We start from the raw sequence: 15,010 nt of genomic DNA, 5'->3' as shown, positions 1-15,010 counted from the left end.
GACATGACTTTGAGGTTTCCTTTTCACATGATAGTATTTCAGAAACACATTTAAATACTTACATACAATTATCTGATTTTTTTAATGGCTACATGATGTTTAATATTTCATTAGGTAAATATTGTGGCTCGAGTGAAGCAAGATAGAAGTGTCGCTTAGAAATCTCACTTTCCCACTAGGGCCTCCCATGGGACTAGTAGCCTGGGTGAGTCATTAAGGGTCTAAGCCCAACACTGTTTTCCTAGAACGATAAACTGATGATCAGTGGTGTACCCAGAAGTGTTTGGCCTGACTGGACTGACTCATGATAACCAAATTTCCAAATGAGTTTAATAGTTGATTGTCACATCTGTAAACACCAAGGTGATTGAACTCTTGGATCCAATAAGCACCTGTACTTCCTCTGGGAAAATGTATATGATATGGGTTACAATGTGATTCTCTGGTTTCCTTGATTATTATTCAACTAGAAGACATTTTACTTCATGGTGTTTATCATTAAATCCAGTGCCTCGGGACTTCCCTGGTAGTCCAGTGGCTAGGGCTCCACGCTCCCAGTGCAGGGGGCCCGGGTTCAACCCCTGGTCAGGGAACTAGATCCCACATGCATGCTGCAACTAAGAGTTTGCATGCCACAGCTAAAGATCCCACATGCTGCAACTAAAGATCCTGCATGCTGCAATAAAGATGGAAGATTCTGCATGCCGCGGCTGAGACCTGGAGCAGCCGAATAAATAAATAAATAAAAGATCACGCTGTGTATTTAAAAAAATAGATTAAAAAAATAAATCCAGTGCCTTCATTTCAGCTACAGAGATATAATTTCTAAGTGACCTATGCACACAAGATGTTTGCTTAGCCTGCTTTTCCTCCTTAGCATTGCTGTAAACACACAGACCAATTTGTACTTCCTTAGCTACTCTCACAGCCTCTCAGGGTGCCACTTCTCTCAAGCAATATTTACAACAAATATGAGCTAGATGCTGAGAGGGCTAAAGGTTATCTCTGAGGTTATGCTCTTGTCCTCAGGTAACTCACAAAGTACAGATGGCAGGGAAATAAATATAAAGCCAACTATACATAGATTCCATATGTTGTTAAAAGGATATGGCAGAAGTCCCAAGGAGCAAGGAATGGGACAGAAGACACTGAGTTACTTTAGTCTTGAAAGATAAAGAGGATTTTGTTATGTGCAGATATTCTAAGCAGAAGGAAAGAAGAGAGAAGAAGGGGGAATGCAGATAGATGTGATATATTTGGGGGGAAAATGGATGGGTATGGTTGGAAAATAGGGTGGGAACAAAGTATGGAAAGAGAACACAAGGCCAGGTTGAGGATGCTCTTGAATGCCCTACAAAGGACTTGAAGGAAATGCCTTTCTGTATGTAGCTTCTTTCTTCTTCAGAAATATGACTTTTAGATTCCTGGGCAGCATTTTTATTTCAAAAATATATTAGCAACTGAAGGCATAGAGATCTGTGAGTTCCTTGGGAAAGTTATATCCATTTTTTTTTGGTATTGATAGAAATAAGTGTTTATACCCTTGATCTGGGAAGCTTACTAGAAAACAACCTATTTGTGAGAGAAGGCAGTTTTACCTGCTGGCTTTCTTCCTGCTCATTAAGAAATCTCATCTGTTTTTACTAGTAGTGTTAAACCTTCCTATGTGCACCCTAGGTTATAGATAGAAAAGGCTCAGAGAAAAGGCTCAAATACCTGGGCATCTCTCCTAGGAATAAACTAATAAAACCTCACAGCTGAAGATCTCACTTCTCTTTTTTGTTTCTCACAGAGTGATGGGCTGTGTTCTCATTAGTGCATGTTGTCTGGATCTGTCTTCTGCTATTTTGAACAACCCAAACCTGAAGAGCCTGGACCTTGGGAACAATGACCTGCAGGATGATGGAGTAAGAATTCTGTTTGAGGCTTTGAGACATCCAAACTGCAATATTCAGAGGCTTGGGTGAGTTCAGTTTTCCATTAGGAAAATGATACCTATTTGGTGGCTTATACAGCTAGAAGAAATTTAGTATATGGAGAGACGATGAAAAATAAATGGGGCTAGAAGATAAGTTATTCTCAGAAATGAGAATCTGAATTTCATATATACGGATCAGTATATTACATGTTATTAGTATAGAAGCCATATTTCACATTTCTTTGTGTCCCCCTTAGTACTTTGGACAGGGTATGTATTAAGTAAATAGCACTTAATTTAGGTCTTCTGTGTTCTGTCATCCTTAGATATTCCATCTGTCCTTGAATTACTTTTTCTTATTAAATCAAAGGTTTTACTAATCATTTTCTATCTGGAAAAATGCTGTCTGTGGTCTCAAGGAGCTTGCAATCTAATAAAATCTCGTCCTATGTTCTGAGTACTTTTTATGTTCACTGATGTATTGTTTAGATTTTTATTTTCTTTTTAAATCTTGAACTGATTGATATTGGCTAGTACATTTTTACTTACACAGCATGAATTATTGACCTCTGGGTCAAGAATTTTGCTCTACATGTGGGAAGCCTAGACACTATGATACGTCTTCCTGGCTCTTCCAAGAAAGTGCTGCTTTTCTGTGTTTCCATTGTCAATTTATATATGTATTTTTCACAATTGTGATGTAACTTTGGGGTCTGAATTTTAATTTTATTCTGCTTGTAACCTAATAAGTTAGCCTATTACTGTTGAATGGATGCTGGCAGGAGATGTAGAATCCTATCAGAGACAGAGGACTTCATTCCTCAAAGTATAGCCCCATAAGCATTGGGCATGTTTGTGTCAGTTTCCTGAGTGCCCCAGGTCCCACAGGGTTGATGTGGAAGACTTGGATGGATGCCTCCACATGCAGTGGGTTGCATTCCAGGAGAGGAACGCTGAGTTTGGGGAACTCACCATTTTATAGCAAGCAGAGAGCAAGCCTGCCCTTTGTCCTGGAGGGAGACATTTCTTCATCCCTCAAGGTTGCTCACTGCACACACATCCTAGGAAACAGCCAGGTAAAGTATTGTCAGGGCCTTGCATTTTTGTCAGTACAACATGTGGGAGAGTGAAATACCCGTGGAAGAATGTCTCCCCAAAATATCCAACACTTTTCTGACACAATACAGTCTTCGCTTCTGGTGAATTTTCACGTGGATAAGCCACTCCACTGGCCACTCTGATTAGTCTGACCAACAGAAGCTGGGACTAAATTTGTTCAGCTTGTCTCATGTGCCATTTAATTAAGGCTACTATCAACAGGACTCCAAGCACAGGATGAGGCCAAATTGTAGTATTGGTTTAAACCATGCCCCAGGGTCCTGGGCTCAGCAGCTGAGTAACACCAGGAGGAACAATGGCTCTGGTTTTCCATTACAACTCATGAAAGGGAATTTAGAATGACCTGCTGCTCTTGGTGTCATTGGCAGTAAATAAAGGAGGCCAAAGATGGGCCAAAAACAACCCCTTCCCCGTTAAAGAGCCATTCGGTGGTCTACACTTCCCCACACGCACACACATAACCTGAAGGTGCACAGGTCGCTCCAGTGTGGGGTTTGTTGTTATATTTGATTTGGGTCACCATTACCTTGATTTGGTTATATCAGGTGGGCAGTGCCACTGAGTAGTTACAACTGCTTTGTTTGCCATATGTGACATAACCCACAGCTGTTCCCAGCATCAAGAGAGTTTTATGAATTCGTATCAGTCAGACTGAAGCAAAGTCATACTGTGTCTATACACACGAGAGGGGTCCACATTTGGGGTCTGCCATTGATGGCCTCAGCACAACAGAATAGCTCAGGGCCTGCCATGTCTGTGGGAGATTTTCCATTCTCATAGCATGTGGACAGCATGACAACTGGGCGGTGGGTCAGGTTGCCAGCCGCAGCCGCTGCTTGACACAAGCAGACCACATAATTATTTTGCCAGGCAGTAGTGTTGGATCTAGGGTGAAAAAGAGAGCCTTAGCTGTTCTCCCCACTCCCTGAACCTCCCAGGTTCTAAGGTGCTCCTTCCCCAGGTATTAGTGTTTCTAGTCTTCCCCCCAGCCATGAAGTCAGTGTGTCCCACCCCAGTGTCTATAACTTCGCTTTTTCTCTAATCATCTGCCACTGGCACCGAGGCCTTCAGTCCAGAGCACTCAGGTGGGAAAGGGACAAAAGCAATTTTACAACATTTATAGAAACCCATTATGTTCCACATCTTGGCTTGTAGGGGGAGTTGTCCAGCATTGTACTCATTATCCTCATGACCTAGAGCCTTGTCAATCCAAAAGAGAATCCAGGGGCTTCCCTGGCAGCGCAGTGGTTGGGAGTCCGCCTGCCGATGCAGGGGATGCGGGTTCGTGCCCCAGTCCGGGAAGATCCCACATGCTGCGGAACGGCTGGGCCCGTGAGCCATGGCCGCTGAGCCTGCGCGTCCGGAGCCTGTGCTCCACAATGGGAGAGGCCACAACAGTGAGAGGCCCACATACTGCAAAACAAACAAACAAAAACAAAAAAACACAAGAGAATCCGGGTATCTGATCTGAATGAAGTTTGAATCCCAAAGGCCCTTTTTGGCTGGCCTGCCACCTGGAGGGTGTACCAATCAGGGTGGCCTGGAGTTGCTGTTAGGGAAAGAAAAGCATCATGCCGAGGAATGGTCAGGATACAATCCTGAAACTTCAAAATAGTTTTTTATGGAACCTTCTATCCCTTTCATCCTAATCATTACCCAGGAGGTGGCCAAAAAGAGATGAGGCATTTCAGGGGATAGCCACATTTAGTGACCAAACTGCCCCACTAAGGAATGTAGACCAGGAGTTGGTGAGGGAGGTACAGTCAGTAATCTTTTTGATTTAATTTTGAGGGGCCAGTCCAGAGATTTTTTGCATATCTGAAACTGTCTTAGTTTTCTATGAACTTGAATCGCAGCTTGGTTTTGTTCATCATATTCTGGTTATCCTCTCAGGGTTCTGCAGGGTCTATTCCCTGCTAGCATTGACTCTTGTAGAAAAGTCTGAAACCAGCTGATTCTTCCCCTTCAATATCCTTACTGGTTAAAAAGAAATTTTTTTTTTTGGCCTGTAATGTCCTTAGAATTTTTTCTTTGGCCCAGTAATTTGTCTTGTGTTGAATTTTCTTTATCAATATTTTTTCTCATATGCCATTTAAGTCTGAAGATTGTGCTCTTTTCTGTAGCGTTTCCTATCTTTAGATTCTGCTTATCTATTTGTCTTATTTTTTTCAACATGCTTATGTTGGATCTCTTTTGTCTGTATTCCTTATCCATAATTTTCTTTAATCTTTTAAAACTCATTCTTCTTTTGCTGGATTTTTCTAACTCATCCTACATATTCCTAAGTGTATTTTTAGCAGTTGTGACTTCTTTTTGCTTCTTTTAATGTGACCTTCATTCTATACCTTTTATTTTTCTCTTCTGTTACTTTTAAGCTCTGCCAAATTATATTTTAAACACTTTCTTTATAAAATATAAAATACAGAAAAATAAATAAAACTAATATTTTAAAAAAGCAAATGTGTATATAATCACACTCAGATTAGGAAATTGAATTTTCCCAGTAAACTAAATTCCGCTCAATCATCCCTCCCAAATCACAGCCTCTCTCCTCTTCAAGCAGTAAACATCATCTTAACTTTTATAGCAGTAATTTATGTGTCTTCCTTTACAGTGAACCATAGTATATGTAATCATAAACTCTATACTTGAAATTGCTTGATTTTGAACTTTATAGACAGGGAATCATACTTTATGTATTCTTTTGTGTTATGATTTTCTTTTTGCTTAATGTTATGATTGTAGGCGTCATCCGGTTGTTTCACGTGGCTGTTCTCATTCATTTTTATTGCCGTAAAAGATTCCAATGAATGACCATATGATAAACTATTGCTATCCTAAAACAAATAGACTGCCAGATATTGCTCTGGCAAAAATAGGTTTATTCGGGATCAGCAGAGAATCGTAATTTGGGGACTGTAACCATGATGAGCCACGTGCAAGTCTCCACATGGCAAGGAAAGGAGAATGCGTTGATAGAGAGGAAAAGGAAGCTGGAAGGGCTACAGTAAACTAAGAGTCCACGGCTTTTCACTGGCTAAGTGCTTGCCAGGAACGTCCTTCTTCCAGTTGGGCTCTGCTATCTTTGCAGGGTGTGAGAGCTCCCTCTTCTGGTCTCCCAACTCTACTTAATTGAGGTTTCTGTTTATTAGTTCTCCTCTACTATAGAACCATTCCATTGTTGGTGGACTTTCGGGTTGTTTTCATTTTTTTTCTTTAATGATTAGTGCTGCTCTGAGTATTTTAATACATAAGTTGTGAGATGTGTACACATTTATCTAGGGTAAATAATTGAGTGGAATTGTTATATCATGGGGAAAATCCCCAAGGATTGTACCAATTTATTCTACCACTGGCAGTGTGTAAGAGTTCCTGTTGCACTCTATTCTTGTCAATTTTGTCAGACTCAATTTTTTAAATTTTAGCCAGTCGGGTGTGGTTTTAGCATATGGTTGTGTAGCACTGAATTTATTTCTTCTTTGAACTTTGTAGAAATTTCTGGTGAAGCTATATGATCTGGAGTTCCCTTTTTGTGGAGAGTTTTTTGACTTCTCACTCAATTTTTAAATAATTATATATTTATGTAGGTTTTCTCTTACTGAGTAATTTTTGGTAAGTGATATTATTCCTGTGATTTTATCCATTTCAGCTGAATTTTAAAACTTACTGGCAAGTGTCTAGTATTATTATATTATTAATCTGCTTAATTTCTAAATCATCTCTAGTGTTTAGATAGCTAGTCATGTTTCATATTTCCTTCTTTTCCAACAGGCTTCAGGTTATGATTTTCCTTCAAATCACTGCATTAACTTCACCAGACAAGTTTTGATATTATCTGTAGTGTTTTCTTATTTTGAGTCTAAAATAGTTAACTTCCCTTATGACTTTTTCTTCAACCCATGGATTATTCTAAAGTGTACTCCTTAATTTTCAAACATAAGAGGGGTTTCTTATTATCTTTTTATATTTAATCTCTAGCACTGTAGTTTGAGAACATACTATGCATGATTTCAATTTTAAAAAATTTGTTGACATTTATTTCATGGCCCGGTTTTTATATGTGTTCCAAAGTGTGCTTAAAAAGAATATGAAGAGTTGTGGGTTGCAGTATTTTGTATCAGTTAAGATTGTTAATTCTGTTGCTCAAATCATCTGGTATTTTTAGTGAGTTTTTCCGAGATAATTCGATTATTGTGAAAAATACGTTAAAATATCTGTTATAATTACAGATTTGTGTATTTCACTTTGTAGTTCTGTTAGTTTTTATTTTCTATATTTTGAGACTTTTATTAGAGACTGCAAATGATTATGTTTCCTGTTGAATTCTTGATAACCTTTCATGTCTTATAATGCTTTTAACCCTAAGGTTTATTTTGTGTGATATTTATGTACCTTGTGTCGTAATTAGTGATATTGTTGCTCCACCACATTAATGTGTATTCCATGTGGGCAGTAACTGAAAAATATGTTTATATACTCAGCACTTATATAGGCACTCAAATGTTGAATGGCTAGATAAACAGAAGGTGAAAATTAAAATTAGTTGGTAGGGGGGATCATCAGGTCCGAAAGGTTGAGTTTAACATACTTCATCAGTTCATGGTATTATGTATATATTTTTTAAATTTTTTTTTATTGAAATATAGTTGATTTGCAGTGTTGTATTAATTTCTGCAGTACAACAAAGTGACTCAGTTATACACATATATGCATTCCTTTTTGTGTTCTTTTCCATTATGATTTATCCCAGGATACGGAATATAGTTCCCTGTGCTATACAGTAGGATGTTGTTGTTTATCCATTCTATATGTAATAATTTGCATATACTAACCCAGAACTCCCAGTCCATCCCTCTCCCAGCCTCCCTCCCCTTGGCAACCACAAGTCTGTTCTCTATGTCTGTGAGTCGTTTCTATTTTGTAGATAGGTTAATTTGTGCCATATTTTAGATTCTGCATATAAGTGATATCATATGGTACTTGTCTTTCTGACTTACTTCACTTAGTATGACAATCTCTAGGTCCATCCGTGTTGCTTCAAATGGCATTATTTCATTCTCTTTTACGGCTGAGTAGTATTCCATTGTGTATATATACCACATCTTCTTTATCCATTCATCTGTCGATGGACATTTAGGTTGCTTCCATGTCTTGGCTATTGTAAATAGTGCTACTGTGAACATAGGGGTACATGTATCTTTTTGAATTATAGTTTTGTCTGGATATATGCCCAGGAGTGGGATTGCTGGATCATATGGTAATTCTATTTTTAGTTTTCTGAGGACCCTCTCTACTGTTTTTCATAGTAGCTCACCAATTTACACTCCCAAACCAACAGCACAGGAGGCTTCCCTTTTCTCCACACTCTCTTCAGCATTTGTTATTTGTAGAGTTTCTAATGATGGCCATTCTGACTAGTGTGAGGTGGAACCTCACTGTAGTTTTGATTTGCATTTCTCTAATAATTAGCCATGATGAGCATCTTTTCATGTGCCTATTGGCCATCTGTATGTCTTCTTTGGACAGATGTCTATTCAGGTCTTCTGCCCATTTTTCGACTGGGTTGTTTATTTTTTTGTTGTTGAGTTGTATGAGCTGTTTGTATATTTTTGAAATTAAGCCCTTGTTGGTCACATCGTTTGCAAATATTTTCTCCCATTCCATAGGTTGTCTTTTCATTTTTTTATGGTTTCCTTTGCTGTGCAAGAGCTTGTAAGTTTGATTAGGTCCCATTTGTTTATTTTTGTTTTTATTTCTATTGCCTTGGGAGATCGACCTAAGAAAACATTGGTACGATTTATGTCAGAGAATGTTTTGCCTATGATCTCTTCTAGGAGTTTTATGATGTCTTTTATATATTTAAGTCTTTAAGCTATTTTGAGTCTATCTTTGTGCATGGTGTGAGGATATGTTCTAACTTCATTGATTTACATACAGCTGTCCAACTTTCCCAGCACCACTTGCTGAAAAGACCATCTTTTTCTCATTTTATATTCTTGCCCCCTTTGTCGAAGATTAATTGACTGTAGGTGTGTGGGTTTATTTCTGGGCTCTCTATTCTGTTCCATGGATCCAGTTCATGGTATTATATTGTCTTTGGTTTATGCAAGGGCCTTCTGTCAACTATTGGTTGGTTGATTAGTTGGGTAATTTATATCCATTAACCATGTCCCCTTCTCACCTATAGGCAACTTACCTAATGTGTTTGAAATATGCCATAGAACTATATGTACCTTATAAAAGATGCAATGTTATTTTTAGAGGTATGAAATTTTTGCATAAATGGCATGGTGCCATTTATATACCTTACCTTTTTTTCCCTTAATTTCTTTAAAATACACAGGACATTAAAAAAAATATATTAAAAAAATTTCTTTTTCATATTATTTTTCATTGTGGTTTATCACAGTATATTGAATATAGTTCCCTGTGCTATACAGTTAGGACCTTGTTGTTTATCCATACTATATATAATAGTTTGGACCTGCTAGTCCCAAACTCCCAATCCAACCGTCCCCCACTTCCCCTCCCCCTTGGCAACCAAAGACTGTTCTCCATGTCTGTGAGTCGGTTTCTCTTTTGTAGGTAAGTTCATTTGTGTCATATTTTAGATTCCACATATAAGTGATATCATATGGTATTTCTTTCTCTTTCTGACTTACTTCACTTAGTATGATAATCTCTGGTCCAACCATGTTGCTGCAAATGGCATTATTTCATTCTTTTTTATGGCCGAATAATATTTCATTGTATATATGTACCACATCTTCTTTATCCATTCCTCTGTCGATGGACATTTAGGTTGTTTCCATGTCTTGGCTATTGTATATCTTGCCTTTTAACACTCAATACCATATTTCTAAAATCTACTTATGTTGCTCCATATATATATATATATATATTTTTTTTTTTTTCCCAGTATGCAGGCCTCTCACTGTTGTGGCCTCTCGTGTCGTGGAGCACAGGCTCCGGACGTGCAGGCTCAGCAGCCATGGCTCATGGGCCCAACCACTCTGTGGCATGTGGGATCTTCCCGGAACGGGGCACGAACCCGTGTCCCCTGCATCGGCAGGCGGACTCTCAACCACTGTGCCACCAGGGAAGCCCGATAAATGCTTCATTTTGTGAGCAGCTTGCGGGATCTTAGTTCCCTGACCAGGGTTGGACCAGCGATTGAACTCCGGCCCATGGCAGTGAAAGCACCAAGTCCTAACCACTGGACTCCCAGGGAATTCTCAATACATGCTTCTTATCAAGGGGATTTCTAACAAATTTTCAGATAAAGGAAAATTCTTTTGCTTTTTAAACTAAATTTCAGAGCATTACAGAGGAAGATAACTTTTCCATTTCATTTTATAAGGTTAGAAAAACTTCAATAATAGAACTTACAAAGATAAACTTACAATTGAATGTCACTTATGAATATATATGCAAAGATCAAATATATTTGAAAATTAATTCTAACAGTTAAAATATACCATGATTCTTATGATTTATAACAGAAGTACAAGAGAGGACAAGTATTAGTTGACTGATGGAGAAAGACCAAATAACCACCTTAATATAGTATATGTTGAAAAGGCATTTAATAAAATTTAGTCTTTTTGGTCAGGTACTTCCATAACATAAGGACTGTTTACCCTGAGCTAACAATATACTAGAAGCAATGCCACTTACATTTTGAAAACATGCCTGGTATCACTGCTATCAGGTAACGCATGACCAGGATTAGGGTGAGGCAAGTGAGGCACTTATTCTCAGGGTTGTGCAAGTTCAGGGTCAGACACTGTCTTTATTTAAATTTTTAATATTTGGTTATCATGGATATTTTTGCACTAATTTTGATTTTAAAAATATTCCCTAAAATATTATTTATCTTGATTACTGAATTTTTTTGGCATCTTCTCAAATTTGTGCATCAGGCAAACCACTCCCCTCATCCTAAACAGAGCTCTGTGTTAGGGATGGTTTGCAATTTTATCAATAAATAGTGTAGTTAAGGAGTCAAATAGGATAGTCAAAGAATCAAATAGGGTGGTCAAAACAAATGTTGGATTTGTTGATTCTTTACATTTTGTCTGTTTTCATTTTATAAATTTATTTTGTAAATTCTTATTTTATCATTTCTGTTATCTTTGAATTTTTGTCAGTATGCTAACTTCTTTTTTTTTTTTTTTTTTTTTGCGTTACGCGGGTCTCTCACTGTTGTGGCCTCTCCCGCGGCATGTGGGATCTCCAGGACCAGGGCACGAACCTGTGTCCCCTGCATCGGCAGGCAGACTCTCAACCACTGCGCCACCAGGGAAGCCTGATAACTTCTCAAGTTAGATTCTTATTGACTTCCAACCTTTTCTTTTATTACAAGCATTAAGAATATAAATTCCCTTCTATTTACATTTTAGCTGAATTCCCATGCTTGACCATGGAGTCTTTTTTGTTTATTGAAGTACAGTTGATTTACAACATTATATAAGTTTCAAGTGTACAACATAGTGATTCACTATTTTTAAAGGTTATACTTCATCTATAGTTGTTATAAAATAATTGGCTATACTGTTGTACAATATATCCTTGTAGCTTATTTATTTTATACATAGTAGTTTGTACGTCTTAATATCCTGCCCCTATATTGCCCCTCCCTTCTTCTCTCTCTCCCCACTGATAACCACTACTCTGTTCTCTGTATCTTTGAGTCTCTTTCTTTTTAGTTATATTCACTAGTTTTATTTTTTAGATTTTACGTATAAGTGATATCATACAGTATCTGTCTTTCTCTCTCTGACTTTTTTCACTAAGCATAATACCCTCCAAGTCCATCCAGTATATGGAATATTTTAATTAGCATTCATGTCCAAATATTTTGATTTACATGAATTTTTTTTTCTGTGACCCACATGTCACACAGAAGTGTGCTTGTACATTTCCAAACTTAGACATTTTTTTAACATCTTTATTGGAGTATAATTGCTTTATAATGGTGTGTTAGTTTCTGCTTTATAACAAAGTGAATCAGCTATACATATACATATTTCCCCATATCTCCTCCCTCTTGCATCTCCCTCCCTCCCACCCTCCCTATCCCACCCCTCTAGGTGGTCACAAAGCACCGAGCTCATCTCCCTGTGCTATGCAGCTGCTTCCCACTAGCTAGCTATTTTACATTTGGTAGTGAATATACATCAACGTTATTCTCTCACTTTGTCCCAGCTTACCCTTCCCCCTCCCCGTGTCCTCAAGTCCATTCTCTACATCTGTGTCTTTATTCCTGTCCTGCCCCTAGGTTCTTCATGACCTTTTTTTTTTTTAAGATTCCATATATATGTGTTAGCATATGGTATTTGTTTTTCTCTTTCTGACTTACTTCACTCTGTATGACAGACTCTAGGTCCATCCACCTCACTACAAATAACTCAAATTCGTTTCTTTTTATGGCTGAGTAATATTCCATTGTATATATGTGCCCCATCTTCTTTATCCATCCGTTGATGGACATTTAGATTGCTTCCATGTCTTGGCTGTTGTAAATAGTGCTGCAATGAACATTGTGGTACATGACTCTTTTTGAATTATGGTTTTCTCAGGGTATATGCCCAGTAGTGGGATTTCTGGGTTGAATGGTAGTTCTATTTTTAGTTTTTTAAGGAACCTCCATATTGTTCTCCATAGTGGCTGTATCAATTTATATTCCCAGCAACAGTGCAGGAGGGTTCCCTTTTCTCCACACCCTCTCCAGCATCTATTGTTTGTAGATTTTTTTGATGATGACCATTCTGACTGGTATGAGGTGATACCTCATTGTAGTTTTGATTTGCATTTCTCTAATGATTAGTGATGTTGAGCATCCTTTCATGTGTTTGTTGGCAATCTGTGTATCTTCTTTGGAGAAATGTCTATTTAGGTCTTCTGCCCATTTTTGGATTGGGTTGTTTGTTTTCTTTCTATTGAGTTGCATGAGAGCCATTTTTAAAGTTACCTTTTTGTTACTGTTTTTAACCTAATAGAGTTCAGATAATGTGAAAATGTTGTTTGAAATTAGTTAAGATATAATTCATGGCCTAGTATATAATCAATTTTCTATGTGTGCTTGAAAAGAATATGTATTTTCCCATGACTGAGTGTGTGCACATGTGTATATATCCATTAAATCAAGCTTTTTAATTATGCAGTTCAGATCATCTTGTACTAATTTTTGTTGCTCAATCTATAAATTATTGAGAACATTTTCTTTAAATCTTTTAATATGATGGAAAAGTTTATTTTCTTATAGTTCTTTAAAATTTTCCTTTAGATATTTTGAGGCTATGGTATTGGGTAAATGTGGTAGAGGTATGTCACAGGCAGCTTTGAGCTCACATGCTTTCAGCTTAGCAACCAAGGGGAAAAGATCTCTTTTATTCCCCTGCTTTAGTTTAAAATGTCTTCCAAAGACTCTAATTCGTCCATTGTGGATCCAGTGATGCAGTTAAATAATTTTTGAGGATTTCAAATCATGGCTCTTTCTAAATCATGGCCCTTTGGTTATACAAATGCAAAATGAACTCTTGTCGAAGAATATTATCAATTCATTAGTAAGGGAACCAGTGAGATGCAGCTTTACAAACCATTTGACGAACAAGTGTTTATATATCCATCATGAATAGCATTTAAAAATTTTTAAAATTTTATTTTGGAGTATAGTTGATTTACAATGTTGTGTTAATTTCAGGTGTATAGCAAAGTGATTCAGTTATAAATATACATATATCTATTCTTTTTCAGATTCTTTTCCCATATAGGTTATTACAGAGTATTGAGTAGAGTCTCCTGTGCTATTACAGTAGGTCCTCTTTGATTATCTATTTTATATACAGTAGTGTATATTTAATCCCAACCTCCTACTTCATCCCTCCCCTCCACCTTTCCCCTTTGGTAACCATAAGTTTGTTTGCGAAGGCTGTGAGTCTGTTTCTATTTTGTAAATAAGTTCATTTGTATCAATTTTTTTTAGATTCCACATATAAGTGATATCATATGATATTTGTCTGACTTACTTCACTTAGTATGATAATCTCTAGGTCCATCTATGTTGCTGCAAATGGCATTATTTCATTCTTTTTTTATGACTAATATTCCATTGTGTATATGTACCACATCTTCTTTATCTATTCATCTGTTGATGGACATTTAGGTTGCTTCCATGTCTTGGCTACCGTGAATAGTGCTGCACTGAACATTGGAGTGCAAGTATCTTTTTGAAGTATAGGTTTCTCTGGATATATGCCCAGGAGTGGGATTGCAGGATCATATAGTAAATCTATTATTAGTTTTTTAAGGAGCCTACATTCTGTTCTCCATAGTGACTGTACCAATTTACATTCCCACCAACAGTGTAGGAGGGTTCCCTTTTCTCCATACTCTCTCCAGCATTTGTTTGTAGAATGAAAGGCATTTTTTTTTAAAGTTAGAATAACATTCTAAGGTAAATACAAAACTGATTAATGTCTTACAAGGCAATAAATGATAAACTTTGGGATTATCTTTTCCATCACAGAGGAAATTTGCACTGATCGAGGACAAGAATTATTTGCATTGCTATCAGGTCTCTGTAAGATAATCTTTACCCTTACAAAGTTGTGAATCTTCTGATCAATAGAATTGAGAGTCAGAGAACTGTTAAAACATAAGCAGAGGCAAATCAAAAATTTTAAGAGTTTATTTAAAGAAAAAACTAAATATGGCAGTGCCAAACCAGAAATGTTTAGGAGCACTCCACCGGACAGGAGCTAAGGGAAAGGCTTTTATAGAGAAGAGGCAGACGCAAAACTGGAAAATTATTTGACTGGCTAAAGCTTAAGCATTTTCCTTATCTGGAAAAGCCTAGTTGGCTGTGATTGGTTGTCCTTAGGTTTCTATTTCTTAACCTTGAGGCATGTATAGGTTTCTGTTTTGGTTTGTTTAGTAGGCCCTAAGGTATTAGAACCACCTCAGTCTATT

The 15,010-nt window shown here is 37.4% G+C and overlaps 1 protein-coding gene across 1 annotated transcript in view; it reads left to right on the top strand.

Moving 5' to 3' along the window:
- Positions 1-15,010, top strand: part of LOC115839530 (NACHT, LRR and PYD domains-containing protein 14) — a 44,649-nt gene that overhangs the window by 17,154 nt on the left and 12,485 nt on the right. Inside the window, 2 exon segments of the mRNA XM_060304338.1 lie at positions 337-413; positions 1,793-1,963. Coding sequence (XP_060160321.1) covers positions 337-413; positions 1,793-1,963 — 248 coding nt within the window.

Source organism: Globicephala melas, chromosome 8, assembly GCF_963455315.2.
Source record: "Globicephala melas chromosome 8, mGloMel1.2, whole genome shotgun sequence".
Taxonomy (NCBI): Eukaryota; Metazoa; Chordata; class Mammalia; order Artiodactyla; family Delphinidae; genus Globicephala; species Globicephala melas.
This window is presented reverse-complemented; position numbering and strand designations above follow the sequence as displayed.